General features: G+C 35.4%; 1 protein-coding gene across 1 annotated transcript in view; it reads left to right on the top strand.

The window, feature by feature from the left end:
* The first annotated feature begins 755 nt into the window (after positions 1-755).
* The window catches only part of LOC127838087 (uncharacterized), a 111,571-nt gene continuing 94,403 nt past the window's right edge, over positions 756-17,923 (top strand). The window contains exon 1 of the mRNA XM_052365659.1: positions 756-1,206. Coding sequence (XP_052221619.1) covers positions 765-1,206 — 442 coding nt within the window. The 5' untranslated portion in view covers positions 756-764. The remainder of the gene's footprint in view (positions 1,207-17,923) is intronic.

Raw genomic sequence — 17,923 nt, 5'->3', positions numbered from 1 at the left:
AAGATAATTGCATAAATCTTCCATGTAACTTCATTGAATGCCTTTTACACTGAAATTCCCGACGCCCTTTGATTCTTTGCATCAATACTTATCTTGTACAATATATAAATGTTTGGATAATGCACACGCGCACAGTTTCAAAAACAACATGTTGGTTTGCTGTAAAAAATGGTGTATAAAGTTTTGTGGTAAAGAAAGTCGAAGAGCCAACTAACATGATCATAATTTAGCTATGAATGTATTAATATTTATTGTAAATCGTATAATTGATATAAACATGTAAAATAGAAAACGTAAAATAAAGCTGAGAAATAATAATGTAATAAATTGACGAGTATGTAGAAATTGATGGACAATTGACGAGGATGAAGAAATTGAAGCACAATTGTACAGGTATATCACTAAACGTCATTTCTATAAAATCATACTAATTCGCATTTATAAGGTCACAGTTCACGAAACTTATTGGCATGGACTAAACAGTTATATTTGTTAAAATAATGTTATGTTTCAATATGTTTCAATATAAGATTTTGTTTTATAAAAGTATAAGTTATATTAAAGATATGACTTCACCAATGGCTCTGCGACTCGTGAAAAATAAATGTAACTATTCATGAAATGATAATACGATCTCTCAAGGACATAAACACATATCCAACAAACCGTATTATTTTCAACATGATTTGACACATTTAATATTTGTTTTGGACAAAAACAACACAATATCTATTTGGATTTGCATGCAGTTGCAGAATGATCGTATGTCCTTTGAAGAACTGGACAAGCTGTTGAAAGAGGTCAATCAAACGCTCGAAGAAGCAAAAAAGACCGGCAAACGTTTTTCTGAGATTGCGGAAAGGACCTTGTCAAAACATCTGCAGAAATTGGATGCTACTAATCAGTTGGGGCTGATACGCCTTAAAAAGAAGACAACAGTTGGGGAACAACGCCTTCATAGCAAGACGAAAGTTGGGGAACATCGCCTTGAAAGAAAGACACAATTTGGGGCACAGAAAATTGAAAGCAGGACTCAGTATGGGGAACAACGCATCGAAAAAAAGACAAACGATGCGTATCAATTTATTGATAGCAAGGTACATGATGGAACACAACGCAACGAAATCAGTGTACAGCATGGCATTGAGTGCATGCAACAGGCAGCAAACAAAACTGCACAAGCAGACTACGAACGAGACGTAGCAGGTTCGTAAACAGGTTTTGTTTTGCACACCAGTTCGTCTCAATATAAGTAATCGATTTGCAAATTATCATTTCAAAAACAAAATGAACCCAATTAGGATTTAACTTTGGCCAAAAATCCATATAATTTGTGCATAAAAAGACGTGTTTAGTTACACAATTATTTGTACAGGAGTTGATTGAGCTACACTTCTGACCTGTTCGTCAGCGTTATGATCTGGTTTCGGTATTTTGTTTGTAAAACGTGTGTTTGCATTTTATTCTCTTTGAACGTAAATTTTGTTTAATACTAGGTCACTTAAAAGGCACAAAACATGTCCTGCAATTAATTAGAATAATTACCATTTTAAGTTAGCATATTATGTATCAATTGATTTAAAATGATAATTAATATATAAGCTATAGGAAATGTTTACATATAACTATTACATATTACTAAATGAGACCTTTCCGTAGGAGCTTTGGTTTTTTATGTAACTTTAATGACACAACATTGTATATTTTTGTATATAGTCCGCAGTATAACACTAGAGGGGTTTATTTACGAAAAATGACTTTTTTCCGGCAATTTTAGATGGACATATTGTTAATGCTTTTAATCTGTACTGTTTACTGGTTTGCAGGCGTTGGTCAAATGCTAGTGTTAAGTTTAGTGTGCAACATCTATGCAGATAGTATATGTATTCTCCTCGTTGTCGTAGTCTGATGTCGGTACGTAGACCTTGATGATGTTGATGTTGTGAGTTCTAGCTAGAATACAAGTGGAGATGAGTCTCCTGGAGAATGGGATGCAACTGATGATGCTGTTGGCTACCTCCTTCCTAACGATGTAAGCAACCCGATGTTTGGAATTCTCTCCCATGATCCATAACTTGTGTCGTTCGTCCGTTGATGTTTTTCCGAAGCCTAGCCACCTGGCCTCGGTTAGTAAGAACATTTCCAAGCGGTAGTGCTTCAGCCCATGCTTCAGTATGTGGATTTTTCCGCATGCAAGGAGTGTTCTTACGTTTCACGTGTGTATGATTGGTCCCTTTGCTGCCATCTTGATCGCTTGGTAAACTTTATTATCCTACTTGTCGCATCCACCCTGGGGACACACAGTGGAGTGCGCGATCATGGTTATTCCAATCCCCGACCGAGCCCGCTTTGTATTCTGTATTTTTGGTTTCTTCATTTTCTTTCCGAAGGCTTAAATAAATCTTGGCAGCGCCAATTTTCTGTCGAAGAACTTGCGTCTGTTCATAGAAAATGTGCCAGTCACCTCTTTTTTTTTCGTTGGTCAGCAGAAGCGGTTACCATGGTGTAGTTGTGTCAAGGTCTCGGAATCAGAAGTGAGATTTGAGTGTCAGGTGAGAACCAGGTGTACCAGCCCTCTCTTGGGAGCTGCTGCAAAGCGAAAAAGTACTATCTCTACCCCGATAGGGTGTTAAAACTAACGTCTGCGTTCAAACATTGGGCATCCCTGTAACTACTTATGTTTAGTTATGTTTATGCGTGCAAGTACCTATTCTTGCAACAACAATGGGTTGTCCATTGGAACTGGATCTTTACAAATCATATCCATTTAAAACTAAAAATATGTTTTGGAGTCTTCATTTTAGGCATTTTACAAAGCCAATAACGCTTATTTTCATTTAAAACAGTACAGTTTAGTACATACGATTATGAGATTAAGGGGTGCGTGCGACATAACTATATATGTTTTACTTTACCATATACTCAATGGCAACCACCCAGTATTTTTCAGGTTACTGACCAATTCTTTTATATCTGATCTATTACTTAGCAGGCTTATGCATATTAAATTCCAATTCACGATGTATGCCTGTCTACTACTGGCAGCACTTTAAACATCCTATGTTGCTTTAGAAGCATAATATAAATGAAAAAATAATCACAATTATTGGATATATCATAACAAGTGTACAGAATAAAGTCCCACAATTTCGTGTTCCCTTTAACTCGTCTCAGCAGATGTAAAGCAATAAATAACTATTCGTCGTGTGTATGTATTGTAATGCTCATACAAAAGCAAAAGAAATAAAGCCTCATACAATCTAGTTCATCTTAAATGCGTCTCTTTAATTCATACACGCATATTTTTTATGACGCAATGACCATATTTTAGATATATGTGATATGAAACTCTCTTTGTAAACTGTTATCAATAAACACTCGCTCTGAAAGATGATCTTAATTATCCCCCGCCACAGGCGGAGGGATAAAGAATTGGCCCTTTCCGTCCGTCTGTCAGTCCGTCCGTCTGTCACAATTATTTTAGGTCTATATCTCAGAAACTATATAAGATGTGAACATGAAACTTCATAGGTGTATAGATATCAATGCGGCGAAATGTCATGTACAACAACCGTAACCATGCATTTTTTTATTAAGAGTAATTGCCCTTTTGTACATTTTCAGGGCTATATCTCAGATATCATGCAGGACTTCAACATGAAACTTCATAGGTGTATTGATATTAATAAGGAGAAGTGCCATGCTTAAAAAACATAAACCTTCACTTTCTTAAATAAAAGTTAATGCCATTTGTTGTTTTTGTGTGATGGCACTTTTCAGGGCTATATCTCAGATACGATACAACATGTCAACATGAAGCTTCATGTGTGTGTAGAAATCCATGGGAAAAATTGCTTTGCAAAAGAATAATATACACAATTTATTTGCGGGGAATATCAATTCAACGAATTTGCTTGTATATTATCAATTGATGTAAACATTTCCATCTTTTTTATAATCAGCAAGTTATAGATACAAAGTTGAACAAGTACATCTCCAAACATACTAGTAATTAATTACGCAACATATGACGAACTTATGTTGTGAAGCAGTAAAGAGGAAACAGAATTGCTGTTCTAAATTTAAGCTAAAACAGTTAATAGTAGATGAAGATGGATATAAGCACTTTTTTACTTCAAACTTCACGGCATAGCATAAGACTAATGTGGGAAACAAACAGTTAAAAAAATCTCTAAAATGTTATTGTTTATTCGTTTAGTAGTCTACTTAATGGACACCGCTAAATTTAATAACATGAACACGGATGTATATTAATTGCTGTATATGTTTGACTAGTTAAAGGGGCATTTTCACGTTTTGGTATTTTGACAAAATAAAAAATGTTTCAAATTCGCAAATTGTCGTTGTAGTTATATTTGTGGGGAAACAGTAATACTGAACATTTACCATTATCTAAAATATCAATTATATGCATCTTCTTACGATGTAAAAACCTGAAAATTATAAAGCGTTGCAATGCGAAACTATTTAATAATTTTTAGAGTGCTGTTGTTGTCGTTATATTTTGTGATACAACGAGGACTGCTTATATAAGGTATAAAATACATCACTCGTTGTATGAACGCGGATGGCCGAGTGGTCAAAGCGATAGACTTTTACTTCAGCGGTCAGTGGTTCAAGCCCAGTTGAGGGTTACTTTAATCTGTTTTTAATTTTATTCTTGGTTTTACTGGAGCATTTAGATCCAATGTTTACATTTATCCAAATAAAGCATTTTAATGACAAAATTCAATACATGTCAAAATCTGTGAAAAGACCCCTTTAAGTTTCTTCATGTATACCGTATAACAAAGCTTTATAGTTACATATTGATATGTATATCAATTCAGTGGATACATTCATTTACAGTATTAACAGCAAAATAGAGCATGGACCTTGTGTATTCATTACACTTTTTTTTAATCAGTGTCAGCAACCAAATCGTAAATATCAAGTCTTGTGTACGTAGATCGCACCATTATTTGTTTATGGGTAACATTATTGTTATGTTGATATAGATACGTGCTAGATAGCGTCCTTTATGTAAATTATCTAACCAGTTGTTAAATGCTTTGACTGTAGCGAGCGACTTTGTTTGCGAGTTTCACTTTTTTTGTTTTGCAATAAATTAAAATAGCGTACTTTTTTGGTATTGATGTAAGGCATTGTTTCATTATCATTACAGATTTTCGCCGTCGTTTGGTGGAACATAACAATGACACTTCGAGCAGTGTGCCTCTTTCAGTATTGAATCAGAATCTTGATAAACGTATAACCGATATATATGCAACGCCGAAAATGCACCGTTTTGATATAGCAAGTGATGGGAAACGTGTTAAAAAGGACCAAGTACTGACATACAAGGAACTCTTTTACACAGACGACACAAAGTCAAATCGACGTGTATACGTACAAGGCGAGCCCGGCAGCGGCAAGTCAACGTTTGCAGCCAAGTTAGTTCATGATTGGTGCGACGAAAATCGGCCTTCAACAGCAGCTCCCAACAAAAATGCATCGTTTGATGACGTTATAATCATTCAAAATTTTCAGTTCATTTTTTCCCTCTCGTTGGGAGAATCAAGAGGTCAAACCGAAGTAACGCATATGATAAAGCAACAAATCATCGACACGATGTATTCTGATGAAAAACGTGATGTCATGTACACTCTTTTACTCAAAATAATAGAGACGGAAATATGCCTTGTAATACGTAATCGTCTAGATGAATGGGTGGCTCCTGACGGTAGTAACCTTGCTGAACCTTCTATGGCGGGATTTCCAAAGGACAAGTGCTCGGTTCTTACAACTTCTCGACCATGGAAACTTGCTGATGAGCGTATCAAGAATTCACGGATCGACATCCTCTTAGAGATCGAGGGTATAAGCGATTCATATACATTTAGTGAAAGAGTACTGCGGTGCATACTTGACAAGAGCAAGGATCTTAAGACAACCGCGAGGGAAATTAGGAGCTTCAAAGAGGAGCGTCGGCTGACCTCGTTATCAAATTCACCGATGTTGTACACACTTGTTATTTGCACGTGGGTGGACGCTATAGAGGAGGAGGAACATTAAAACGGATCTTCATTGTGTGCATTGTATACTACTTTTCTTGAACGCCTGTGTAAGAAGGCGAACGATACAACTGGATTTTTTAACGATTTAAACCCTCCTCATGTGAAGTGTTTTTCAAAAACAAGTTACCTTCGGCCTATCATTCCAAACGTAGATGTCATTTCATAAGCTGCTTTTCATCTTTTGTGTTCTCCTGAAAAGGAAAAGTTTATTGTATTCAACGATCAGGAATTGTCAAACTATCTTACACCATCTGAACAAGAGTTTGCTCTCAAAGCGGGACTGATATCAAAACGGAAAACCAAAAGAGCTTTTAATTCGTCCATCTCATTTATCCACAAAAGCATGCAGGAATTCCTGGCGGCTTATCATATTGCCCACAATGCACATTTGATTGATGACGTCATTTCCGGATATCTGGGACGTCATTCGGATGCATATCGCGACATATCCCAGGTGTTCATATTCCTATGTGGACTGAACGTTTCGGCTGCCAATACGCTATCTGGCATTATAAATGAATTTCATAATAAAATAATGGACGTTGACTCGTGAGGTTTTACATTACATTCATTTGAACACTAAGATGTTCAAAGCACCATAGAGGCAGGATACAGAAGCTGTTTCAAATGACCAAACTGGCATTCTCCTCAGACTCAGTCTGTTTTATATCGATGAGAACAACTTAATGGGCATGAACAACATATGGAGAGAAAACAAGTCCAATGCCCTGTTTGTGGAAATAAATGCACACGATCGTGCCATACATAGTTCATATACACATAGCGTGCCAACATCGCAGGTTGAGTTTTACCTGTCATCGTTCCTCAATCTGAAATATTTGATACTTCGGGGAAGCGGCATACACGTGCAAGGTAATATATACAACAAAACAATATAGTAGGTTTACGATCAAGTTTTTTATTTCTCAAAAATGAACAATCAATAAAAATATAATTGAAATTTATATCAGAGTGTTTAGTTTTTTATGCTATTAACATCAATAGTTCATAAAGCTATTCTATGCATGCATAATAACGTACTATGATCGGTATACATAAAGTGGAATCAATAATCATATCCCGTATCACGTAAATGATGTATAATGCATTTTCTTCAACGGGATCAATTACTTATTGCTTGGTTTGACCATTATTTTTCTGGAAATAAACACCGTGATTTTGAAACTTTTGATCATAAACACTATTGCGCTTGCATAATGATACTTTATGAGATACGTGTTTTTACAACTTTTCGTGCAGTCTTTAATGCAGTTTGTGCCGTTATCTTAATGTGGTTTTCACAGATTTTGATATGTATCGAAATTTGGTGTTGCATGTTTTATTGATTAATGTAAACATTGGATCTAAAAAGCTTCAGTAAAAAAACAAGAATGAAAGAAAAGAAAACAATTTCCCTCAGCTGGAATCGAACCACTGACCTATGGAGTAAAAGTCCAACTATAAGACCACTCGGCAATTCGTGATCATACAAACAGTGTTGTATTTTATACTTTATATAAGCAACCCTCGTAGTTTCACAAAACATAACGATGGCATGCATATTATGGATATTTTAAAGCATGGTAAATGTGCATAATTACTGTTTACTCACCAATATCATAACTACAACGAGAATTTGCGAATCGGCTTGTTTTTAATTGTGTCAAATTACCAAAACGTGGCAAGGTCCCTTTAAGATGTAAGAATATATTATTGAAAATGTATGAATTTGATGCGAACATTTCACGTTGCGTGCAGCATTACCGTGTATATAAATGGCTGATTACATCGATTTTTTGCCAAGAACACAGGCTAATTTAATAAAGTAATTATGATGGTCTTCACATAACCATGAGCCGCATACAAACTGCAATTATTGCACAGGTTTAAATGCTTATGAAAAATAGTTTTAAAAAAGTTATTTGAACAAAGCACCACTTATCGGTGTGTCAACATCCATTAACATCGATTTGTAAACCCCATAAAGTAATTTGATCCTGCATCCTGGTACAGCACTATTTGATCCGAAATCCAGAGTTACCTTATGCAAAAACATTCAGCTATGTGATAAATATAAATTCGCTGTTATTCCAACAACATGCATATTGGTTGTTGATGTCGAATTTCTTTTTTTTTTTTAAATTAGGTATGTGATTCCAAAGAAAACAAATATACACGTCGTTCCGGGAGTCATTTAAAACGTCAGTCTTTCCCGATTCTTGCAAAAATAGGACAAAGTTTAGTGTGGTTTCGTAACTAGCAAGAATATTTGGAAATGTGGAAATGCTTATTTTATTTAAAGTAAATTAATGTAAAAATCGTTATTTTTTCATACGAAAAGATTCAAATTTTTAGTCATCAGTGTAGATATATGTTTTACACGCGTAATTAACAGCCATAATATATGTAATTGCAATATATGATTCAACATACAATAACATACTCATCTGATTTATTGGGATGTGTTTTGATTAATTTATTCCGGATATAATCAATATATATCTATTTAAAATTTATTGTTCAATTTAGAGGTGTCTCTCAGCCTTAAATCAAAGTGTTTTGTGTCATGGTTGGTACGATAAAATCCATGTTGGGAGTAATTCTGTGATAAAACTACATAATTCAATCCGGTAGTACGCCCACCTTATAGTTGGAAATTAAATTGTCTTAGAAGAACTAACAAACTTTATTGTTGGTGTTTTGTGTTTGCATTTACAGTAACTAGTGTGATATGTTAAAATAACCTCAGTTTACACTAGCGAAGAAACTGAACATTCTACGAATGAATTGCCTTTTTATTAAACATGTGAATGACAGTAACTTCTACAAAGTATTGTGAGTGCATGTATAGTGGAAAGGTATCATTTCAATAACTTAATAGCTGGTTAATTATCCCCCGCCAGAGGCGGAGGGATATTGTTTTGGCGTTGTCCGTCCGGCTGTTCGGCTGTCCGTCCGTCCATCCGTCCGTCCGTCCATCCGTCCGTCCGTCCATCCGTCCGTCCATCCGTCCGTGCGTCCGTCCGTCCGGCACTTTTGTGTCCGGAGCCATATCTTGGAAGTGCTTTGGCGGATTTCATTGAAACTTGGTATGAGTATATATATGCATAAAAGAATGATGCACGCCAAATGGCATTGTACACCATCTGATAAAAACAGAGTTATGGCCCTTTGTATCTTGAAAAAATGCTTTTTTCTATAGGCACTTTTGTGTCCGGAGCCGTATCTTGGAAGTGCTTTGGCCTTTTTCATTGAAACTTGGTATGAGTATATATATGCATAAGAGGATGATGTATGCCAAATGGCATTGTACATCATCTGTTAAAAACAGAGTTATAGTCTTTGTATCTTGAAAAAAATGCTTTTTTACTATAGGCACTTTTGTGTCCGCAGCCATATCTTGGAAGTGCTTTAGCGGATTTCATTGAAACTTGGTATGAGTATAAATATGCATAAGAGGATGATGCACGCCAAGTGGCATTGTATCCCATCTGTTAAAAACAGAATTATGGCCCTTTGTATCTTGAAAAAATGCTTTTTACTATAGGCACTTTTGTGTCCGGAGCCATATCTTGGAAGTGCGTTGGCGGATTACATTGAAACTTGGTATGAGTATATATCCCCCGCCAGAGGCGTAAGGATATTGTTTTAGCGTTGTCCGGCTGCTCGTCCGGCCGTCCGTCCTTTCGTCACTTTTGTGTTCGGAGCCAGAAGTGCTTTGGCGTATTTCATTGAAACTTCGTATGAGTATATATATGCATAAGAGGATGATTCACATTAAATGGCATTGCACACCATCTGTTAAAACCAGAGTTATGGCCCTTTGTATCTTGAAAAAATGCTTTTGACTATAGGCACTTTTGTGTCCGGAGCCATATCTTGGAAGTGCTTTGGCGGATTTAATTGAAACTTGGTATGAGTATATATTCCCCGCCAGAGGCCAGAGGCGGAGGGATATTGTTTTGGTGTTGTCCGTCCGTCCGTCCGTCCGTCCGAAAACTTTAAAGTTGCTCATAACTTTCGCAATATTGAAGATAGAAACTTGATATTTGGCATGCACGAGTATCTCATAAAGCTCTGTCTGTCTGTATGTATGTCTGTCCGTCTGTCTGTCTGTCTGTCTGTCCGCCCGTCAATCCGACCGTCCGTCCGTCCGGCACTTTTGTGTCCGGAGCCATATCTTGGAAGTGCTTTGGTGGATTTCATTGAAACTTCGTATGAGTATATATATATGCATAAGAGGATGATGCACGCAAAATTGCTTTGTACACCATCTGTTAAAAACAGAGTAATGGCCCTTTGTATCTTGAAAAAAATGCTTTTTTACTCTAGGCACTTTTGTGTCCGGAGCCATATCTTGGAAGTGCTTTGGCGGATTTCATTGAAACTTGGTATGAGTATATATATGCATAAGAGGATGATGCACGCCGAATGGCATTGTATACCATCTGTTAAAAGCTGAGTTATGGCCCTTTGTATCTTGAAAAAATGCTTTTTACTATAGGCACTTTTGTGTCCGGAGCCATATCTTGGAAGTGCTTTGGCGGATTTTATTGAAACTTGGTATGAGTATATATCCATCGCCAGAGGCGGAGGGATATTGTTTTGGCGTTGTTTGGCTGTCCGTTTGGCTGTCCGTCCGTCCGTCACTTTTGTGTCCGGAGCCATATCTTGGAAGTGCTTTGGCGTATTTCATTGAAACTTCGTATGAGTATATATATGCATAAGAGGATGATTCACGCTAAATGGCATTGAACACCATCTGTTAAAACCAGAGTTATGGCCCTTTGTCTCTTGAAAAAATGCTTTTTACTATAGGCACTTTTGTGTCCGGAGCCATATATTGGAAGTGCTTTGGCGGATTTAATTGAAACTTGGTTTGAGTATATATTCCCCGCCAGAGGCCAGAGGCGGAGGGATATTGTTTTGGCGTTGTCCGGCTGTCCGTCCGACTGTCCGTCCGTCCGTCACTTTTGTGTCCGGAGCCATATCTTGGAAGTGCTTTGGCGTATTTCATTGAAACTTCGTATGAGTATATATATGCATAAGAGGATGATGCACGCCAAATGGCATTGTACACCATCTGTAAATAACGGAGTTATGGCCCTTGGTATCTTGAAAAAATGCTTTTTACTATAAGGTTATAGCATCTCCATTAACCCATTCAGACCTAGCGTCGTATAAATGCGTCCAATCTACCTACAGTTGAGCTCCTACCGTCGTATATAAATGCGTCCAATAATCTACAATGTGAATTCCTAGTGTCGTAAATATACGACAACTTGGATGTATCTCTGAATGCCTAATGACTTAAAAATACGTCTGTTTAATTTGTTATTAAAAAATATAGTTACTTATTTGCAGTTAGTTTTCCAACGTAAGGAAATTGTTGTAACAAATACTTTCTCAATCTGAAAATTAATTTTGCTTGACTATTTGTGGTAAAAACATGTAAAAATAAGACAAAAAATATAAATACATTTCAAGTACATATACTGTCAACTCATGTTTTTTCTAATAAGGATATTTATTTGCATTCAATTTAATTTTATAAAGTTCTAAGATAAAAAATAATAAGATGTTCTCAAATTTTGGTTGTTTTCTTTGTTAATTAATTGAATAAAATTACTTTTCATTGAAACATAGATGTGCTTACTATAAACTATTGATATTTGTTTTTTGTTATAGACAATATATTATGATTGTTTTTATGTCTTTAAATAATTAGTTTTATTTTATAACATTCTTATATTATTTTTTATATTTGTTAAAGTAGTTTTTAATCGTAAAATGTTCATCCGACCGATTTGCACCCATCCTCAAACAAAGCATATGTTGCGGGGGATATTTAAGGGACGTTTAAACAAAAACATGTTTAAAGCCCGACATATTGTTAAAAATACATCCGTCTTTCTCATATGTAAGCTAGCGATGGAACAGGAAATAACATAAATGTGTTTCATATCCGTTACAAATGCACATTCACAGTTACTACTGCATAGTGTTAAAAATACTTAAGTTTCTTATAAGGTGTACACTTTCGATGAAACATGTAATTATATTAATGGTTCCTACTTGTTAAAAATTTACGCTGGTCCTTTACTACCATTCGTTGACGCTTTGCATCTCTGAAAACGAATGAGCATAATACAATTACGGGCTTTTTTAATTGTTCTCCGTGATCGGTGAGGTGATTCCTATGAATTTTGATATGAAACGGAATCTGGATTATGCCGAACTTTTATTTTAAAAATTTGATGTGTGTTGGCCAGATTACAATACGGGATTTTGTTATATCTTTCTTAATCTAGAATCGTACTTGTAATATCGTGTTGTCATTAAGAACATGAAATCTCGACCGATGTAAATGCGAAAAGAACGAAAAGACGATGCGAAACCACGATATTTCATTTCGCAAATTCGCATTGGGTTTACTTGAGTTCATATCGTATTTAAGCAATATTTTGTCATGCACAATCGTTTAACATAATCGTGTGCGCTAATATATATTCGAGGTATGGAAAATGCGATTTGTGAATGCGAACATAAGATGGAAGATCGCAAGATTACGGTTTGTGGTTAATATAATATGATTCGAGATCTCGAGATACATTGCGCAACATTGATTTTTTTTGTTGCTGTTGGTTTGCCATTTTAAGCTTTTGATAAATAAGGGCGAGATCGCGAAACGAATTTAAGAGAGCAATCGACTTATTTTAATGCATGATCGTGTTATTCATGTCAAGACCTCTCTAGGTAATTACACATTGCATCTCTCAACCTTCATTTCATTTTATGACCGGTTCTTGTTCTTGTACTCTCGCGTACCAACAGAAGTTATTGAAAGTTAATATATGTTACGGTGAGAGTTAAGGTATTATTCAGCTCACCTTAGTATAACGTGCTCATAGTGAGCTATTGTACTTGCCTTTTGTCCGTCGTTCGTCCTGCGCCTTGCTTCATTCGTCGTCAATATTTAATTGTTCACACTTTTGGACAAAAACTTCATGAATCCTGGTCAACACGTTTGTCTCAAAAATATCTTGGCCGAGTTGGAAACTGGATCACGTGTAGGCAAACATTTTATCACTATGTCAAATTATACAAACGGCTTATAAACACTCTCGAAATCACATTTAAAGTCGAACCTTTATGAATCTTGGTAAGAACATTTGTTGTAATGACGTCTCCATTCAGTTTCAAAATGGTTTGTGTTTGTCGAACGAAAACATGGCCGACCGCGGGTTGGGCAATCTCATCAATTTGCTATAATTTAAAAATTATACTCTAGAAGCCTAATTTTAGTCTTATTTTTTAAGAGACTTGTTTAGAACATTTGTGTTATAGTATCTCTTATGGGTTAAACAATTGTTTGGTCCCTTTGAAAACATGACCGCCGGGAAGCGATGCGGATTTCCGTATATGGTCATAGTGACACATTGTTAATGCGCTATTAATGCGCTATTAGCAAATCTTATTTTCCAATCTGTATAAAACATTTTCAAGACATGTGTCCCTATGTACTAAATTATTGTGCCAATATTTGAAACTATGCTACTTGACGTAAAAAAATAGGTTTATAGTTCAAAATAAAAAGGATCACATTAAAGGGGCCTTCTTCACGTTTTTGTTAATGACAAAATTATAAAAAAAAATTGTCATATTCGCAAATGTTCGTTTAAGTTATGATATTTTTGAGGTAACAGTAATACTGAACACTGAGTAAAACTGTACATTTTGTTTACTACGTTTATGGCTGCGTGATGCACTTGTTAAGGCTTTATATATACGCTGTTATTTTATTAACACGCAATTCGAATTTATTCAAATTATTTTTCTATTATAAAGATTTTAACAATTTGTATTTATGTTTCTTTATACTTTATTAGCCAACTATTTTTTCTGATTCGTATTTAAAGGGGCCTTTTCACAGATTTAGGAATGTTTTGAAGTTTGAAGTTAAATGCTTTATATTGATAAATGTAAACATTGGATCTAAAAAGATCCAGTAAAAAATCAAGAATAAAATTTAAAAAGTATAAAAATGTAGACCGCATCAGGGCTCGAACCAGTGACCTCCGGAGTCCTGGAGTAAAAACCAATTAGACCGCTCGGTCATCATGCCAAGTATATATGAAAGACGTATTTTATACTTTATATAAGCAATCTTCGTAGCTTCACAAAATAAAAACGACAACAACAGAACTTTCCAAATTATTTAATCGTTTCGCGTTGCAACCCTTTATAATTTTCAGGATTTAAATCGTCAAAATATGCATATAATAGCTATATTAGACCATGGTAAATGTTCAGTATTACTGTTTTCCTCACAAATATCATAACTAAAACGAAAATTTGCGAATCTGAAACAACTTTTTTCATTGTTGTCAATATACCCAAACATGAAAAGATCCCTTTAATAAGAGCACGTTACTATTTATCACCTGTATCATATCTTGAAGGTTTATACTTGCAATTGCAGTTGTAATGTTACAACTTATAGGAGACGTAATTTTTATGAAGCGTTTTTGATATAACTGTATGGGTTTCTCCCTTAGATAATGAAATTTATTTGAAAATTATTTGTGTTGAATAAGTAGTTTTTAAACGCTAATCAAATATTTAAAACTTTTAAACAATTAAAAGTGTGTTTAACATGTTTAAATACGGATACTAGTATATGATATAAAACATTAACTAAAAACATCAAAAGACAAGCATATACTGACAAGTATGTTATATCAGTCCGTGTTATCCACGTAATTATGCATAGGCTAATACATAAATACCCAGATAAATGAGAGTAAACCTCAAAACAAATATTAGAGTAAAAATGTAAAAACCGTGTAGCACATTTCTTTAAACATGATTTACATGTTGAGGATTTGCTATCTACGTTTTTAGTCGATTACAATGTGAATCTATGCAAAGTATATTCATTTTTTAGAAATTTTAATATGTATTTATATTCATATGTTTGTCATAATTTCGAAGTTCTGATTGCATGTTTAAATTATACAAGTTGTTGCACGAATTTTATTGTGTAAGATTCTTTCCAATAATTACAAAGCTTTTACTTTTGATGTAAGTTTTAATGGTACAACACATGGCGTTATAACGAGTTTGTTAAAAAGTGTATTGTTGTCTACCTTCGATAATACTATTTTATTGAAAACGAATATGCGTTGAATAATTCGTTTTTGAATACTGATCAAACACTTACAAGTATGTGAACATAGTTCACGACATATACACGGAAAGGAAAATTTGATAAGAAACATAAACAACACGCATATAATACTTATGAACCGATTGAAAATGTAAAAGTAGTATTGCTCATTTCAAATCCAAGGTAATAATTCCCAATGTATTGGATTTTGTTATGGCAATAGGTTCAAACGTTTTAAATTTATCAAAATTTTTACCTACGTTAACACTTGTTACCGTAGTAAATATGTCCGTAACTGTTATAATTGTAATTGAATGTTTACAGATTCGTCGAGTTCGGTCTCATCGACACTTCCGGTGTGTATTGTACTAAATAGTGCAAATCCAGCCCAGTGTGCAGATCCTCAACCAGTGCTGCCTTGCATAAATTACATTGGATTATTTTACAATAGTATATGTTCGTTAACCTGGCTACGCAGTCTGCTCAGCACATTGCTTACACTCGATCATTACGTGAAGTATGAGCTGATGACATGTTACATAACATCATGTAAAGAAGATGCAGTTAGATGGGAAGATACAGAGACAGACGCAACATTATTGAGTTTTAAGGATACATTGACACTGATGAGCAATTATGGAAGTGTCAGTCGCGGTCTGTGGGAGGCTCTCCATGGTCTGAATATCAAGAGCCTGAGTCTTAGTGTTGGGTATGGACGTTTTAAGGTAACATATCCAGACTCGATGTCACAGTCACTTTCATCGCTCACTCAACTGGACACGCTTAGTATTGAATTGGGTGATTACAGTCCCGGTCTGTGGGAGGCTCCCCATGGTCTGAATATCAAGAGGCTGAGTCTGAGTGTTAGGTATGGAGGTTTTAAGGTAAAATATGCAGACTCTATGTCCCAGTCACTTTCATCACTCACTCATCTGGAAACGCTTAGTATTAAAGCGAATTATTACAGTCCCGGTCTGTGGGAGGCTCTCCGTGGTCTGAATATCAAGAGCCTGAGTCTTAGTATTGTGCATGGAGGTTTTGAGGTAAAATATGCAGTCACTTTTATCGCTCATTTATCTTGACACGCTTAGTATTAGTATTGAATTGGATGTTGACAGTCCCGGTCTGTGGGAGCCTCTCCATGGTCTGAATATCAAGAGCCTGAGTCTGAGTGCTGTTGAGCATGCAGAGTCGATAGCACGGTCACTATCAACGTTAAACAGCTTGAAACGCTGTCTATATATTTGTGGACATATATCGCCATAAAGCTTCCTCAGTCATTGAAGCATTTAAATTGCTACTGTATGGTATTGCTTCCATCCGAATTACGCGAACTTGTGGACGCACTGTCTGCATGTACTCAGACAATCGAGTGTAACCTAGACTTTTGTTATGCGTCTTTGGACGATTCAACTTTTAAACGAATTCCACCTGAGGAATACATTGTCGTCAAAAACGAACTAGAGATGCTGAAAATGTTAAAGTGAAGCGATTCCAAATATAAGCCCGGACACGTCAAAACGATGTTTATGATGATGATGATGATGCCGCTTCTGACTGGTCTGTACGTGGTATTGGTGTCCATGACGATACTGAAGATGATGATGATAACGTTAAAGATGTTGCATATAAAGAATTCGTTCGCGGAATGAGTCATACAATCATTAATCTAATATCAATGCGACTTCTGATTACTCCATCCTCAGACTCATGAATTGTCAATAAATGCGACTGCAACACCTGCTAATGAGTACAATTGTATTTTTAATGTCTCGAACATTTTAAATAAGAATGATATATCTCTCTTGGATATCATACATTGACAGTAGGCATCGTCAAACATAAATTTAACCAGTATCAATAATCTTAACATTTTGTGACGTTTTATTGGTGTGTAAATGTTAATGGAAAATGCTTGATGAAATACATGTCTTTTTGTAAGTCTTTGAAGTATACAAAAATCATGAATTCTAACACGCCACGCAGTATCATTTCATAGCCAATACAGGATATCATGTACTGGTTTTGCTGCAATATTTATGTGCGAAGCAAATTATATGTGTGCGTTGTTTCTAGTTCGCGTTGAAGCACATATATATGTACATCTTGTGCACTTATTGCAGAACTGCTTTAAAAAAAAAAGTTGCTATGCCCATGACTATTGCAGAATATCTGATACATTTGATCCCTTATTAGCTATAGAATTCAAACTGCTTGTCGTCTTAGAATAAATCATATAATAATATGTATTAAGTTGCTTCTTACAGACGGTGCGTGTCATGTTGATTTTAAGGTTTGTAATTGCAGATAACAGTAACCAGATTATTTTGCAAATATATATTAATCTTTTATATGCAAACAGAAAAAGTTGCATACCTTTAGTTTTCATTTAGTTCCAGATTATTATCAGGTACTCAAATACGTCCATAATATTATATAATTCTATATGGTATTCTTGACTAGAATGCCTATCTATAGTTTTGTTACGCATGTCCTATCTTTATAAACACTTGTTTTGGCTGTGACTCTGAGCCAAATATCAGTTTTGGACCTGGTTACAACCTGGTTTGCATAATAAGGTTTGGACTTCTTACAACTGGGTTTGGACCCCTTATCCCCTGGTTTGCGTTATAAGGTTTGCACTCATAACAACCAGGGGACTGTTTCAATAAACATC

Source organism: Dreissena polymorpha, chromosome 7 (assembly GCF_020536995.1).
Source record: "Dreissena polymorpha isolate Duluth1 chromosome 7, UMN_Dpol_1.0, whole genome shotgun sequence".
Classification (NCBI taxonomy): domain Eukaryota; kingdom Metazoa; phylum Mollusca; class Bivalvia; order Myida; family Dreissenidae; genus Dreissena; species Dreissena polymorpha.
This window is presented reverse-complemented; position numbering and strand designations above follow the sequence as displayed.